Source organism: Amblyomma americanum, chromosome 6 (assembly GCF_052857255.1).
Source record: "Amblyomma americanum isolate KBUSLIRL-KWMA chromosome 6, ASM5285725v1, whole genome shotgun sequence".
In the NCBI taxonomy this organism is placed as follows: Eukaryota; Metazoa; Arthropoda; class Arachnida; order Ixodida; family Ixodidae; genus Amblyomma; species Amblyomma americanum.
This window is the reverse complement of record NC_135502.1, coordinates 114429367-114446476: the sequence shown is the minus strand read 5'-3', so window position 1 is coordinate 114446476 and position 17110 is coordinate 114429367. Positions and strand designations below refer to the sequence as shown.

Genomic DNA, 17110 nt, shown 5'->3' with positions numbered 1-17110 from the left:
GGTCAGCGAACTCCACACCTCCCAACCAAGAATGTCACGCGGACACTTGCTGTCAGTGTGACATAAAAGTCCAGCCACAGTTTCCCGGAACAAAGTTACACACGCGCACCCATGTATGCTCGGCTGTTCCATCAGTCCACAAACACACACACGCGCGCGCACATTGCGGTTAACTCAATCCGCACACAGGGGTAGAACACCAGTCTGCACATTCCAGAACTTGCCATGTCCGTTCTCTGAAGGCTAACTGCCAAACAAGCCTTCACTTCCCCCCGTGACTACCGCAGTAAGCTAACTATAGTTACCCTAAAAAAAATTACACCTACTATTACTTACGCATGCAAACATTAGGCCCACGGAGAACTCGCATGCTTTAATCTCTTCAGCCGCGCCCGGCTTGGACGCGGTCTCACTGATGCCGACCGGTCACAAAAAGGGACAACTCCCGCGCCCCCTTTGCAAGCACCTCTGCGTTCCAGTAATAAACCTACAAAGGCCCGGTAGCGCGGTGATTGTCGAACGGTCCAGCCGTACGAAGGCTCTGAAATGAAAGCGCCGTTGCCTGTCAAGGTTTCCCCCTTTGGCAGTAATCGGCAATCTGGCGCGCCCAATGAGTGTTTTTGCTTTCTAATGCGTGGTGCGCGACCAGTTAGCTCTGACTGTCGCCTGCCAGGTACTCTCCGTTTGGGGCGGCGCTCCAGCCTTTTCTGAAATCTTTTACGTCGTGATTTCGCTCGCCCCTCTTTTTCCGTGCAAACTGCTGTTCCCACTGAATAATGGGCTACGCCACTTCCCGCCTGCCGCTGCCTATCCACAACGGGAACGCCTCTTGCGGCCGAGAAGCACGCCTTCATCTTGCCCTTCCTATTGCTACCGTCTGAGCCACCCGTCGCTGAATCCTCACGCAGCTCTTTGCTGTCGCCCGGCGCGCTCAATGTGTCTGCCAATACCACTGTCATAGTTAGCGCAACCTGCGTTCTTTGTATCGACAGCTCGACCGACACGAGCGGCGCGTCCACAGCTGCCAGTGATGGCCCACAGGACACCTCGGCGACATTTTCATCAGAACCTGCTGTTACCTTTAAAATTTGTCGTGCACTTTCGCAGTTCTGGGGAACTAATCTGCCAGGGACAGCGACGTCAGACTCAGAATTAACACCTCTTAATTCCGGCCTCGCTCTTTGTGTTTCCAGCACTTGCACTTTTTCTGTCTCGCTGGCCTGTTCTCGTGCTATACGCTCCGAACGAAGACGAAACGTTTCGCGCCTCAGTTCCAGCGATTCCCTCTCTACGTCTGCGATCTCCAACCGCAGTTGCAGTATCGCTAACCGCGTCGATGTCGCCTCTGGTGCGACGGTCTTCTGACCTCCGCCCGTATGGCCCGCGGGCGCCAATGGGTCCTTTTCTGGCATAGGAGCCAGTACCGTTTTCAATTCATTTGCATAATCGCCCAACCGCTCTTGATGTGCATCCGCTTGTGGCGGAAGCTGCATTTGCATTAATTTTATTTCTTTAAGCTCAACTTGGAGATTCAACTTTTTAATTTCAAATATTTGAGCCCTGCGCTCCTTTTCTTTCCACAAAGCTTGCGTCATGTTTCCTAGTGCCTGCTCTGTTGACACGAGTTGCTCGATAGGCTATAGACCATTCCCCCTCGCGGCATCCATCCCTACATCAGTATTTCAATGCTACCGTATAGCGTACGACTATTACACAGACATGGCAAATTTAGAGAAAGCAGGAAAATGTCCTACCTCTTTCGATGCTCCGACGACCGCAGCACTGTCGATCTCAGCGTGATGACAGCGGGCTCCCGGCAAGGTAGCCGCCCACGAGTTGATCCTGGTCCCTCAGCAGCTCATCGCTTCGGACCTCGCTTCACTTGGTCGCCTGGTTACTTTCCAGCAGCTCGCTGACTCGAACCCTTTCGAGGTGGACGCCTGGTTCTTTTCAGCAGTTTGCTGACTCGAACCCTCGATGGCTTGTCGTTGCCCGGCTCCTTCAGCTCCTCGCTGACTTGAGCCTCCGACGTCCTCTCGAACTCGACCCGTGATCCTGAAGCTCTCGACGTCGTCTTTCGACGCAGCTTCACGTTTCTCCTTTAGGACAAACAGCTTGTCCACCGACTTGTCCTTCTCACCTTCCGTCCAATGCCTTGAGTAGAAAGAAGTTGCGATCCTGTCGACTGCGCCAGTTGAGTTTCCCCTTCCGGTGGCGATGAGAGGAAACTACTTGATGATGAAATCGGGGTTTCTTGATGACCCGGTGGTTCTACTAGCAAACATTCACATTACTCAAGGAAAGGAGAAGGTTAACTATTTATTTACAACATAGGTAAAAAAACGAGAAGAAACAAAGCAAGGAGAAAATTATTTACATCACTAAATCGTGGATCAGACGAATTCAGCCCCCGCTCAACCCAGAGCGCTTGGTTTTAAACCCTCTGTCTCCGCCCTTAGCGGGGACAGCAACCAATAAGATAACAAACGACCCATCTCGCCAATCAGTGGTTAGGGAAAGGAAAATAAGGATTTCCGCAAACTAATAACAGATTGGGGAAAGAGTGCTGATTAAACATTTGGGAAAGGAGAGGTTGCAATCAAATAGACAAACAGCAGAAACGCGACCACCCTCTCCCACGGCACCCACGGCCCGGCCGTTACCACTTTCCTATCTCTTTCGCACACGCGACAAAACGATCCCTAAAATGTTTACAGAATACACCGCACGAGACGAACACAGTCGTTACAGGAATAGCGGGTTTCCGGTCACTCGGCTAATACTCAGCCGTATCTCGTGCGCCCCCGAAACCTCGTCAACCCCTTAACAACCACATGTCGACAGCTGTACGTGGTTAGCGTTTTTCCCGGCGGGTCATCCCCGTGACAGCGCGGCGTAAACGAGGACGTCCGCCGCACGAAGGGGAGGCAGGGACGGGACGGGCCCCTTTGTTGGGGACTTCCGACCCCACTGGAGCGGCCTTCCCTGCGGACACAATATCAACGAGTTCGCGGAAAGGTCAGCGAACTCCACACCGGCTTTCGCCCAATTTGAACCAATAGCAAAGCAATAGCATCGTATGTACAAGTGGGCGGAGCCCAGGGCTTACAGGTCCGAGCCCAGTGGACCCCGCTCCTCCTGAAATGTGCAGGACACGTGACCCCGCATACGCAGCTCGCTGCATGCGCATACGATCCACCGATTGCCACGCGTCGGGACAGAAAGGATTAGTGCCGCAGCTCACCCTAAGCGCGGGCGTCACGCCTCGACGTACATTCCTCGATTTCCCCCTCGGGCATGACCGCTCCTGGTAACAGGTGCGGGGGGGGGGGGGATTGTCCCATCGGCCCTGTGGGCTTCCACTTAACACTCCGGATCAGTAGCCGAGCGCCCTAACCACTGAGCTACCGCGGCCGTTTAGATGCTACACGTGGCTTAGAACCAAACCCCCTAAAGGTTGTGTGTTTTGCAAACGCTGCCCATCAAAGAGTGGTGTCAAAACAAACGAGCGATTCGGGTGCCACTGCTGGCCGCTTGGTCCTCCGAGCCTATAATTTGCAGGCACGTAGGAGCAGTGCGATTGCTTCGGAAGTGCTGCCCTGCTTTTGAAGCGAAAGCTTCACTACGCTAGGCAAAGCTGACTTCACCGTGTGTTGTCGATTCACCTTCAAGTGAACCAAAGGTCAAGTGTGGCATTACAGGCCTTACCATATGTGGCCCACCATGGTGTGACTCCACTTGACCTTTGACATTGATTTTTGACCTTTCAATTCGCCGGTAAAGGGCGGTAGAATAGGCCGCAGCGTTCATTGGCTGCGCAACCTCTCTCGATGAAACATTAACTGCTACCTACCATGGTGGCGGGCGGGCGCGCTGCGTATCCAGTGTGCGGGACGCACACTCAACGTTACAGACGCCAAGCCGCGTCTAGTTGCCCGATACAGCACAGCTTTCGCTATCTAACCTCGTTCAGCAGTATAGTTAACCCGCACCTATTTTTTTTAATAGAGATCCTGGACAAAAATTTCAAAAGAAAATTTAATGACCCCTACAGAAATGACTTTTGAGCTTCATTTGACGCCTTGTTGAGCTCATGTTGTAGACCCAATGTGTGTTGAGCCAACTCAACATCTGTTGAACAAAATTTAAGTTTATTATACGCTTAGAGCTTTTACATAGCATACAAGTCGAAAATTTAGGCGTACAGGTGCGTTATTTTAAACATGTAAATGTACTCCTTTCAGAAAATATTCAATAGTGCAAGTGCTCCGTTGCATTGCATATTTCGATACATTAGAGATATGTTCTCACATAAATTAGAAGTTACACGGAAATTGCATATGTTGTGATAGTTGTAAGCTTTGTGGAACATGACAATGTTCTGTGCTAACACGTGATCTCATCTAACTGTTCATAATCAGCGGGTTCTTCCAACAGAGGAAATATCTTGTTTCTTTCATATGTAGTTCTCTGGTTTCGAACTCCTCTGGAAGCCCACACATTAATATTTTGCTAGCTAACTGCTATTCAGATATTGAAATTGCAAGCTTTGAATACTTCAATTTTAGCAAAACTAAGACTGCGCGAATAGGACGAGGGCAAGAGGCAAAGAAACGATTGTGCGCAGCCTTAGCGTTCGTTTCCTTGCTTCTCCATGTTCTCGCCCAGTCGTACGTTTCCTCGAAATGAACCAACTAGCTCGCAAGAACGTTCTTCTGTAGCTTCAATTTTGTGGTCGACTTTTCTTTTGGAGGCTCTGTGAGCAGCAAATTACCAGGGGTTGGCTGGTGATGATGATGTGAGAAACTGTCTTCTATGGTCGCGAGGGAAATCAAGCAGATCACGTATGCTTTGCTTGCGCGATTTCTCTTAGCATCTTCTGCATCATCCACTTACAAAATAGAAAGTGAACAAAAATCCCGCAGGCTGTTGCCATGGCCATTGCGATTTTACCAAAATTATTGTTGAACGTAGTAGCTTCGGTTGGAGCTTCTGTAGTAGCTGGATATACTCGTGGATTGTGAGCTACCGCAACGGCCGGTCCATTTACATGTCTACGCGATGGAGAGACTACCGGTCATCAGGTTTGCCGTGGAAATCCTCAGGGAGGAGTTTTCTGCCCAACCCTATTTGACGTGGCATTGATTGGACTGGTGAGTAAACTTCCCACTCACATTCACATCAGTGCCTAATGATATCTGCATCTGGGCTTCGGGTTCGACACGTCTGCAAATGCGAGCGAGATTGCAACGTGCCGTGTCGTCTACTTCAAGGTACCTACGACGTCAGGGTTTGCACTTAGCAGCTTAAAAATGTGTTGTGGTCGCATTCACGTGCAAGTCTGTCTGCCGCTACCCGGTAACACTTCAAGGGGTTGCAATACCGTATGTCTCCCACCACAGATTTTGGGCATTATTATTGACCGCGATCTATCATGGTCGAGTCATATAAATATGCTAAAGAAAAGGCTCACTCTTTTTTGCCATGTCCTTCGCTTCGTAGCCAGCATTAAATGGGGCCCAGCGGAGCGCTTCTTGCAAGGACTTTACGATACTCTCTTTATAGGCTACGTTCGTTACAGCCTTCCTGTACTCTCTACCATGAGCATTTCCTGCTTGCGGACATTCGAGAGTGTCCAAGCACAGGCGCTCAAGATATGCCTCGGATTACCACGTTGTGCCTCGGACAAAGGCACGATTGAGGAATCTCGTGCGTGCCCAATATCGATCTACTTGTCACATGAACCACTTCGTGTATATTTACGCGCGCTTACACGGCACCGCTGTCACCCGCTGACGAAGATTTTTCATGAACGACCGGACAGCAGTTTTGCACGTTCACTGCGCTTCCATCGATCCGAATTGCCGTCAGAATATATGCCCTGCCGCATCGTCCCTTGTAGCCGCCATGGGTGATGGCTCAGCCTTCAGTATGCCTGCATTTCCCTGGCATAATCCAGAAATCTGTGATGCCGGTTAGCGGACTGAAGCAACTTGCTCTTGCCTACATCAGGTCATTATACCAAAACTGTGTGCACGTATACACAGATGGATCTGCGTCGCTAAAGGCATCAACAGCATCTTTCGCAATCCCCGCTCAGCAGACGACCCACAGATTCATTTTAGGACACAAGTCTACTTCAACCGCTGCGGAGCTTGCGGGCCTTCGGGAAGCGATCCGCCACATCTGCGGAGAACCGCCTCAGGAGTTGTGCATTTTCACTGACTGTAAACCTGCGCTACAAATTTTGGGATACTTCCTACGCCACACCGCCTACCAAGCTCTGGCTCTTGATATCATTAGTCTCCTGTCATTTGCTCAGGAAAAGGCCACCGCACAGTGTTTCAGTGGATTCCTGGACACTGCGGACTCGATGGAAATGAGACCACCGGCGCTGAAGCAAGGAGCGCCTTCAGCAGTGGCCTGTGTACAGCTGTGCCGTTCTCTATAGTGGACACCACTTCTTTCCTTTCGCAATCAATGAGGAGTGAGACGGCTAGGTACTGGGCCCTACCAGACACTCGACACGTACACCTTAACGGCTAGATCCGGCGATGACCTTTTCTGTTCCTCGCGGAATACAACGCCCTATTGCATGCGTTATCCGTAGATTACGTTTAAACGTCGCCTTCACGCGCAAATACATGCACTTAATAGGACAAGCGGACTCCCCGGACTGTACCACATGTGGCGTGCAAGAGACTATAGAACAAGTTTTAGTGGTGCCCAGCATATACACGTGAAAGACTTATGCTTGCATCTGTTTTGAGGTCTATGGACACAAGGCCCCTCTCGGAGGATTTGATCCTCGGCGCTTGTCCAGATAGTTTGAAAACTGTACAGGCAACGCGAGCGCTCTCGCGCTTTTTAAGCGACACGGACCTTGCCTCGCGTTTGCGATGTAAGAAAGTGTGCATTTTTTAATTTATTTTTTCATCTGCCTCCTCCCATCATCATCACCCCCAGCGTGACCCTATTTTTTCTCCTCTTCCTGTTCCCCAGTGCAGAGTAGCAGGCCAGATATCTTTCAGGTCATCCTCTTTGCCTTTCAAGTCAATAACCCCCCCCCCCCCCCTCTCTCTCTCTCTGTAGTAGATTCTGTTGTGTTGGAATACCTTCTGTTGAATTTCTGTTGAATCGCCTCTCATGACATTTGTGTCTAACTAAATGAAATCAGGCTTAACTTCGACATGCGTCGTGTAAACAGAACCTTCTCACATTATGCATATTAAGAACGCGTGCAACACATGCTAGCCCTTTAAGGAGCTCGTGTCGCTGTATATCCGGCGTCGTCGTTGACCGTCAGTGAAAAATGAACGAAAAATTCTCAGAGAAGCAACCTAGAAGGCAGATGGGCAGCCTAAGTCACGTGACCGTGTGGCGTCATCACAACCTGACCACTGGATTGCGAGCGAAGCGCGCACTCTGACAGGCGACAGTTAAATTAATGATTGATCGCGAGAGGTTGCTGGGATGAGCAACCTCAATTTGTCACACAAGCCCCATCGGTGGAATAACCTGCCATCGAAGAGAAGGGCGCATCGCTTAACCGCTGCACCACTGCGCCAAGAGTGGTATAAAGAATCCCAGGTATTTATGAATATTAAATAGAGAACGGCTAGCTCTGCATATATAGGAATTAACCCATTAAAGTTGCCGCATCATACATTTAAGGCGGAGCTCAAGTACCTCATCCACTTTTCTTTTGTGAATGAGCAGAGGATTAGTCACTGCTTCATAGAATGTATGCTTCGCACTCGTGGTATGGTATGACCATTTCGTTTGAAAGCGGAATTATAGTCTGATTTTTTTCCCCCTTTTTTTAAGCAGTTGTGGCGATGGGTAGCCGTAAAAGTACACCGTGGTGGGCGGTTTGTGCATGTGAATAAACTGCAGCACCAGGTAGGATGAGAATATTTTATTCGTAGGCAAAGAAAAAACTCATTCCAATGAGAAACGATGGACGGAGTCGTCAGCGTGAGTACTGCGCGCAGGTCGCCCAAACAGTACAGCACCGGTTCAACTCTGACTGCCGCCTTCCAAGGGGAGGGGAGCGTCACACACCGGCACCGCAAGCATTGCCTTCGTCTCTTCCGAGCCGTCACAGATTCAGTTTCTTCGTCGTGGCCAGCTGCACCAACATTCACAACACCGTAATCCCGGATTGGCTTCCATTGCTCGTGCTGTAAAGCCCTTTGTTCACCCTGTACAAGAGTCTCACAGACGCACTGTAGTCCGCACCTCCTTCAACGCGCTCAACGGAACGCGTCCACTGCGAAGCAGAATTAACAGCATGGATAGAAGCGCGTGCGTAGCTCTATTTTGTCTTCTTCCTCCCTGTGTCTACACTGCTTTGTACGAGCACATCTTGTCTAACATCTCTTCAGCGCTGCTGTCCGTCACTGTTCTTCCGATAACCTAGACATAACGACTGTCAATGAAGACGACTCATTTTGGTGGGCGGAAACTTAAACGACATATCCCTATTTGGCGCTGTTTCTTTTCTGACATTTTTGCGCTTAGCTAACCACCTTCGAAGAACACGCCTGGATGAGGCAAAACGTATTTACAATTTATATGTTTCCTGCCATATCTGTAGTTTTCAGGCCCAGGGCCACTACTTTCTTGACAGCTAGCCTTGGAAATCACTGGCTCCTTCGTGCAGCGTCATATACCGGTACAATTACAAACAACCGTCCTTACGACAAAGACCGGAGAAATATCTGTTTGGCTACCAGCCTCAACGACGAACAGCTGAAACGCGTGCGCAGCGTCACAATGGGCGGCAAATACTATTGAATTCTAAGACCACCGAGCCGTTAAGTATGGCTGGCCTTGAGATCGGTGCAAGACGCGACGCTACTATCACAGCATTGAGGCCGCAGTACAGTTCCTGCCTGAATGATGAGTCAGCCGGTGGGGATCTGAAGCAGCTGTGAAGCTAGCTATCAGCTCATAGACTCAAGGTCATGACACGCTCTAGAACAGGCGAACTTCCGATAAAAGTGTTCTTGAAAGCGGCAACACATGCAGTGGCAAAGGCTCACAGAAACTCCGCGCAGACATTACTGAGGGCAGGGACAGCGTCACTACGTGACTGTACAGAAATTATATTTTCAGTGAGGAAAAAGAAGACTATTACCGCGAAGGCCTTTGGTGAACGCCGTGGACAGATATTTTTATGCTGGACTAGGGCGAGCATGCTTACAGCACTGCTCCTTGCAAGCAAGGACGCATGATCGCTGCGTATAGCGTTTGACGCTGCCCCATGCTAGTGTTCTAAGAGCCTTCGTGTCGCAATCGAAAGAGGATGGCCGCATCACAACCGCGTGACACTGCGCAGGAAATCACGTATTTCGCACCAGCTTTTCAGTCTATCTTGGGCTGTTCTGGAGGGGGCAGCACGTGCCAGCCAATGTTCCCGATGTCGTGGCAGCTCTCAAAGTCCACAACACTCGAAACCGTCAGCACGTTTGCCACGCACATCACACAGCACAGCACGGATGGCTCCTCGTCGCATCGTAAACAAAGAGGTCGTATCACACTTTGTCGGGTTCGCTTTCACGGCCGAGGTATGAGTCGGTGGCGACCCGGCCGGGAAGCAAGAGACGTCGAGGGCGGCGCCAACCGCTCAGCAGCGCACACAACCGGGTGTCTGTGTACCGAAACACAGAAGGGTACTCGTCCACCGGCCCCACTGTGTGGCCTGGGGAGCCGCGTCCATACACGACTGAGAGTCCGCATTTGGTTGAGCTTTCAATGTTCCACCAGTACGACGACGGGTCCCGGCAGTCAGCCGGTGAACTCGGAGACGGGCGTCTGCTGCTGCTGCCGGGGCGCCGGGTTGGAGAAGGCCGAGTTCTCTCCGCCCATGCGCGGTATGACCAGCGGCCTGCTGGGCGGCTGCAGCGGCGGCGACAGGCGGCTAGCGAGCGGCGGCGTGGCTGGAGGCCCGGGCGGCTCCGGTGAGGACGGCACCGAACTGCTTGGAGAGGCCGGCATTTCGGCTCCGGGCTTGAGCAGGTTCATGCGCTGGTGCCGGCGCCACTTCGCCCGTCTGTTGGAAAACCACACCTGTGTTTTCCGACAACGAACCGTTGGTATGCGCTCCGCATAAGACGCGCGCGCGCTCTCTAGCATTGCACGTGGCCTTTGACTTGCTCATTTAATTAAGACATTTACTTGCGGAGTAACCCTAATTAAGAAATCCGCGTCGTCTGTGTCAGTTAGAAGTCGTTTGCCTAACGAGAAAAAAAGCTTACACTTATTTAATATCATGGTAAATGTAAGCGACAAGAGGCACAGGATGAAAGCACTTGATCTTGCAAGGTAAATGTCTAGAACCATGCACTAGCAACCTAGAATGCCGCATGTCCTTCACTGATTTGTAATAAGAGTGTACTTAGAGGTGTTCAAGTAAGTACTAAAATAACACACTATACGACAATATTTCTTTCAAGGAGCGCATTGACACAAGGAAGGCTAAGCAATAAGCAAATTTCGGACACAGCAAGACCACAAAGGGCGAGATACTGATAAACACAAGGAAACAATATGAATGCCCAACACCGTTTCACGTCATGTTGCCACTAAGGGCCGCAGATAGGGGGCACCACTCACATTGTCTGCTTACTATGTGTCCGGCAGAAGTTATTGCATCGAGTAAACCGGATCAGAATGCCAAGGCGCCGCAGTGCTATACCCCAAGCGAAACGGTTCCATCTCACAAAGCGCAAACTTCTCTCTCGACATGCCGCCACTTCCGTTTCGTATTGGCATATAGGCCACGTCTGTCTCACGCCCGACACTCGGAGCCTTTGTGCCGAAGCCGCCACGCAAGCGGCACCGTGCAGGGACCGCTACACGACACAATCTCAGCAGCGCAAAACGCGGCGTCCGTGCGCTCAGATGTGCGCACAATGCAACCGAATGCCGCTCGCGGAGCAGCCGTCAGGAGCCTTTAACCCCTCTGCCCCCAATAACCTGCCCTTCACGCAGCACATGGGACTATGTCCGACAGCCTCCCTACGAGCCTCCAATGGACGAGGCGAAACGCCGAGGCCCCGCTAAGGGAGAAAGAATAACCCCGACCGAGGCAAGAATGGACGCTCTGCAGAATGAACGCGTACGGAAAGCGGCCACGACGGGTGGCCTAGCCAGGGGACGGGCAGTTCCATCGATGGGGCTTGTCTCACGATCATTTGAGGCCCCCGCGTCTGCGGATCCATTTCCTCGACCGCAGAGCGCCTCGCTCGCGCTGCGGGCCGTCGACTCCTTTGTCCCGGCGCCGAAGCCCTCCGCTAAGGAGCACCACGCGGCCATAACGATCGCGGTGCGGCAAGCCTGTATACCTGGTTTGCTCGCGTCATTACCACGTCGAGCGTACGCGCCGTTCGGTCGTTATGGCGTGCACTCGCGCTGCGCGAAAGAGGAAGCACTCCTCCCGACCCGAGCCTCGCGTTGCGCCGCTGCCATTTCGAGAAGAGCCCTCCTGCCTAAACGGGCCGAAGCTACTGCCCGGGGGAGGGCGGTCTCCTGGACATCAGCAGAGCTGGCCAGAAGGCGCCGCCACTCGGCCTTTTCGCTTCCTTCGCTCTTCTTTTTCGCGGTCGCAATCAGGCCGTCGGCCATGCTCGGGTTCGTCCACGAAAGCGGCCACGTTGGTCCGAATGCCTCTCCTGGAATCGTTCTATTTTCGGCTATTTTCCTTCATTTCTTTTTCCAACTCGACGTTGACGGGGAAACTAGCCACAACATCAACTGCTTGAAGAAGGGACTGACACGACCTGTCCCAAGAAGATATTCTTGCCCATCTCCAACTTTTTGATATCGCACTCTTATTTATTACTTCCTGCATGCTTCTTTTTCATGTCTCCGCGCAGAGAGCGTTCTCTCAAGTGGATGCAAACAGCAACTGCTGAGCGCCCCTCCGTCTTAATTTGAGTAAGCTTCAGCATATACTAGCTATGGACGATCGCTGTCGTTTATGTTGTGTTGGGTTTTATGGCACATAGGCAGCTAAGGCCATCACGCGCCGAGCTCAAGGTATAGAATTGGTTTTCTGTAGAATGTTTAGGAATATTAAAAATCGTCGATGGTGTAGCTGGCCTAAAAATATTGAACTGCCTAGTAAAAAAACAGAAAAGAAGAATATCTGGAAATAGCTAATGGTAAAAGCCCCAAAGAAGGTCAGGCAGCCTCAGCGGCTAGCCTTGAATGGGCAGATCGCTGTCGTTAACTATTAGCTGCAAACATATTACACCACTGCGCACCGTTTCCGTTAAAAACTCTCAAGGCAGTAAACACCCACACACGACGTTAGCAACCGCCACAGCATTTGGTGAACTTCTGGGTGCACTCCCAGTGCTCTGGCCCTTCTGACAGCAAAGCCTTGGCTCGAGTGGAGCATCGGACGGCGCGGCGAGGAAAGACGGCGCAAGGTCCGACAACAACTGTTTGTCATGCCCAAAGTCACTTGTGGCTTTTTGATGAAGATCGCAATGGTCGGCTTTAAAGACAAGACGGCGGCTTCGAAAGCAGACTACGCGGCGGCTGACCATTCTTTCCCTCCCTGCACTTTCAGTTGAAACAACACACGCTTAAAATAGGGTCGGCGCGATAACATACCTTAATGGTGTGTTCAACAAGGGCTTTACCCCTTCAGGTATTTGGAGCAGCCTGTCAAGCTTACCTATCCACCCGGCATTAAGGACCATCGTTAGCTAAAGGCGCTGTGGGTAAAGTGATAAATAAATAATTAAATATTCATTCTTTTTACTGCTGACACTGGAAAAACAAATTATCAGTCGTTCAGAAAACTAGAATGCCTCACTCGCATTTCTCCCCCGTTTTACAATCTCGTGTGGCCGAATATCGCGACGCGGGCAAATTTTCTTTGCGGACCACCATGCTTCGAAGGTTTGGCGCGACCTTTGTCCCGACGCCAGGCAACGGCGCAAGCGGCGTCGCGTGTATAAACGTGGCAGCAGACAGGAAAGGGGCGTCGATGAGTCGAAAGGCTGAGCGCCGTCCGGGGCCGCCCAACTTTTTGCCGCAGAGCGGGGACAAACTTTTTCTTGCTCTGCCCGCGCAGTGTGGGTGACGCGGCGCCGTCGACGACCGCAGATGGGCAACAACGCGGAGGGGAAGAACAGGTTTGTTCAAGGCGGTGCACCCGGGGAGGGGCAACGAACCGCGTTCGCCAGCCAACGCGAGAGCCGGAGCGAGAGCGGCCGTTTTTCTTGCCGCCTGCCAAGAACAATTGACGCTTCCTGTCGCGTCCCGCTGTGGACGCCGCCGGCGTGACGTGCGCTGCGGCTGCTGCGCCTCTGCAGAGCGCGACGCGGCGGAGCTCGCTCGGTGCGCACTCCCGAGCGCCCACGGGGCAGGCAGCGCGCCGTTCCCGAGCGACCGCCACGAACCTTTGAACTGGCGAGTGCTTCCGTCGGCTGACAGATGGAGCCACGGGGCCCGTGAGAACTGGGCTTCTCCGCTCGCAGTAGCTCGCACGCTGTCCCCCGACGCCGGCTCAACGAGCATGACATTTTTACGACTTTGCCCCTACCCCTAACAAGGCAGCCACGCCGGAGAGGGTGTTGTAGATGTCATTTTTCGGACGGTGAGCGGGAATGCGACGGCACCGCGAACGCGTACCGGGGCGTCAGAAGCGCGGATGGTAAACGAGCTGTCCTCGCCGAACGAGCGAGCAAAAAAAATCTATACCACAGGGAACACGTTTAATAACAACCGGTCCTTCTTCATTCTCGTTAATCTGCACATAACAGCCAACGACACGCAAGGACATTCGTCGCTTTCGCTTTCTGCTTCGTTGCGCTGTTATGCGAATCGTGGATAGGTAACAACCGGACCGAATGTCTGTGTTGCTAGTCTCTACAGCTCACGCGGAATGTGAACAGCAGTTTTACAGTAGTCGCGCCAGTGTGGGCTGCTCTTTTGCGTTACTTACGCGAGCTTTGAAACTTTGTGCTTGTGCGTAGCCAGGACGGCTCAGCAAAGCAGTCTGGCGACCCGCCATGCACCCTCTTCTCGGGCCTTTCACAGAACGCTAACGCGGCGTATCCACCCTGTTTTGTAATACCATTAGCAACGCATACGTCGAGCAGAGTTACCCGCACCACTGAGTTGCATGTGTGTGCGCAAGACGAGTTGGCATACGCATCCGTCCAGCAATGGCAGAACCGATGGCAGTGCATGCAACAAACGCGCTGGGCCCTCGTCGCGATCTTCATCTCTCGACCAGGTGCAGTCATTAACCTAGCTCTCCTGAGAGAGACAGCAAAGTTCACTCCCCAAACCGTAGCCGGTGCGATTTCTGCTCTCTAAGCTGGAGCTCGCGGCCGAAGGCAAGGGCGTATTTGTGCCAGTGATTCCCAAGAAACCGCTATACTACTGAGTTCTCAGCAAACAAGTTGAAACGGTCGCGTCTAGGGCAACTTCTTCGGCACAAATCGTATGCAGTCCATCTGTTTACTATTTGCTCCATTTTGCGATTAAGAGACTCAAACCTCAAATATATGTAGGCGATCTAAGAACCATATGCCTTAATAAATAACTGAGGCCGTAATCCACGCGCCTGTATGCTCAGTGTGTGGCCGGCCGGCTGGAGCATTGTTTTGGCAAATAACACTAGACAAATAGTAGCAGCAAAGGCGTTGGGCAATCGCGAACAGATAGATACTCCCAGTAAAATTCTTCCCCTAAAAACTGAGAAATGGTGAGAAGCAAAGATTTCGTGGCAAGCAGAGCCCGTTCATGTTCCGTATGGCATCGTTTCACGCCAGAGAACTTAAAGGACCGCAGGCGCCTAATTTGAGTTGCATGTTTTCTTCTTTAAAGTGATGGGTTAGACATTAGAATGCATGGTTCACCAAGTGGCATGCACCTACGAACACTAAATAATCTATAGTTGAATTTCTTCTCCCATGCTGTTTCGGTTTTTGACACGCAGTTGGTGTTTAGGGCGCGTGAGGCACTGAAAAGTTGTAATTTAATCGTTGATACGCAGTTTAATTCAATAAAACATGTAAGCCAAGCTGCTTCAAGATTTGGAAAGGAAAAAAAACGACGTATCAGCAATTTTATAGCCGTTTTTTTCATTGCTCATATATGTGACCTAAACACCAACTACACGCCACAGCCATAGTTCGCTTGATGAAACCGAAACAGCGCCGAGAAGAAATTCAATTATAAATTATTTAGCGGTCGTAGGCGAATGCCACTGATGATGTATGCGTACTACAGTCTAACGCATCATTTGAAAGAAGAAATTACACGAGCAAAAATTCAGTGCTTGTACTGGTTAAGAGGCCTGGACGGGAGGGTACTGACCTGCACGCGTGCCTCGGACAGGTTGGTCTTGGAGGCGAGGCGCTCGCGGGTGCTGACGCAGGGGTAGTGCGTCTTCTCGAACTCTTCCTCGAGCACCTCGAGCTGGTCGGGGCTGAAGGTGGTGCGGTTGCGCCGGAACTTGGGCCGGTCAGCCGAGTCTGAGCTGCCGCCCTCGTCGCAGCCGCCCAGGCCGTCCTTGTCCACTGCGCCATCGAACACGCGCGGCGGTTGACGCGTCGTGCCTCGCGAGCAACACATCTCTGCGCTGCGTTGCCGCAGGTGTAAGCTTTACATCTTATGAGTGAATCCAACCGTACCGGAGTACACAAAGGAAGATCACCACAATTCCCTTACAAAAATTTATTTAGACAGTCTATAGACTGGCCGTAGACTTCTGTCTATAAAGTCTATAGACTCTATTTAGACAAATACTGAAAAATAGTCTATGGGCAATACAAATCCTATAGACGGTCCATACACAATCTATACATCTATGGCCATACATTTTTTAGTAAACTTTTGTCTATCGAGAGTTTACACACTTTAATACACAAAAAGAATCAATATCTATATGAATAAAATATCCATAGGAAGGCAATGGCGACTATAAGAAGTCTGTATAGACCGTCTATAGACCATTCTTATAAGGGGAGACAGCTTTTATGGATGAAGATCTTTACCTTTTGCACTCATCCATTCGCGCTGAATTCATCTCAGGTGAGAGCACAATTCCAGACACAGTTCTATCTACACCCTAACAACAAATAGGCCTATATGGGAGTGAAAAGGGAGTAAATGGTCCTCTATCGCACTCCCTTTAAGGGGCGGGGTATGCTGCTCAAGCCCTAGTATAGATTTGGATCACTAAATGTACGGAATGCATACTCTTGGCAACGGAGACATATTTGCACTGCCAAGCATAGTAACATGTTGCAGTTATCAATGAAAGGGGGCTTTTAAACGCGGCACCGGAGGTCTCCAGGTTAGCAAATAGTGGAGGTAAAATCTTCGTAACATTTAGTACCTTACATGTTTTGAAGACCGTAAACATTCCGTAATTTTAGTGAAGGAAATCTACCCCAGAGCTTGGGCGACATACTCTGCCACTAAAGGGGATAGTGCTAGAGAACAGCTTACTTTCTTTTTACACCTGTATAGGCTAATTCGTGTTGAAAGTGTTTCTACACTTGAGCGGTGGTATAGCAGCGGGACCAGTGATTTCACCCCCATCGACGGAATTCATAAATCAAAATATCCGATTTTCTTTCTTAGTTTCCTATTTGCTCACGAGGTGTGTCTGGGCGATGGATATGCGAGCCTGCCGACAAAGATCCATGCCCTACGTTGTGATAGCATCATCACTTGCTCGATGAGGCAGGGACACCGCGGATGCTAGTCTAACAGGTGATTCGATCGTCGGCTCTGTTTGGTCGACGGCGGATAGCGTTGTCGATTTCAGTTAGGTGAACATTGAAATCATTTGCATAAAACCACGCACGCCTACAACTTGAGTATAAAGCCTGCGCTTTACTTTGGACTGCTATGCCGTAGCCACAAGGATTAAGTCCAGTTTCCTCGCTGCTCGCATGGCCCGTCGTAAACCTTCCATGTACGCGAGGGCGTTTCTCCCCGAATAGAAGTGTACAATCCTGGGAGACCTTATTGCTCAACCACGAAGCAGAAGAACAACGCAAAGTCATCGACCTCGCCCTAACCCACCCCCCCCCCCCCCCGGGGTTCCGGCCGACGGTTAGGGGAATGA

The 17110-nt window shown here is 51.1% G+C and overlaps 1 protein-coding gene across 3 annotated transcripts in view; it reads right to left on the bottom strand.

The window, feature by feature from the left end:
• Positions 1–7903: 7903 nt before the first annotated feature.
• The window catches only part of LOC144094022 (paired box protein Pax-6-like), a 132222-nt gene continuing 123015 nt past the window's right edge, over positions 7904–17110 (bottom strand). For 2 of the 3 annotated variants that reach the window (XM_077627867.1, XM_077627865.1), the window contains exons 5-6: positions 15349–15551; positions 7904–10074 (exon numbers count right to left, since the gene is read on the bottom strand). In XM_077627867.1, coding sequence (XP_077483993.1) covers positions 9793–10074; positions 15349–15551 — 485 coding nt within the window. In that variant the 3' untranslated portion in view covers positions 7904–9792. The remainder of the gene's footprint in view (positions 10075–15348; positions 15552–17110) is intronic. The other variant, XM_077627866.1, reaches the window with a different exon arrangement.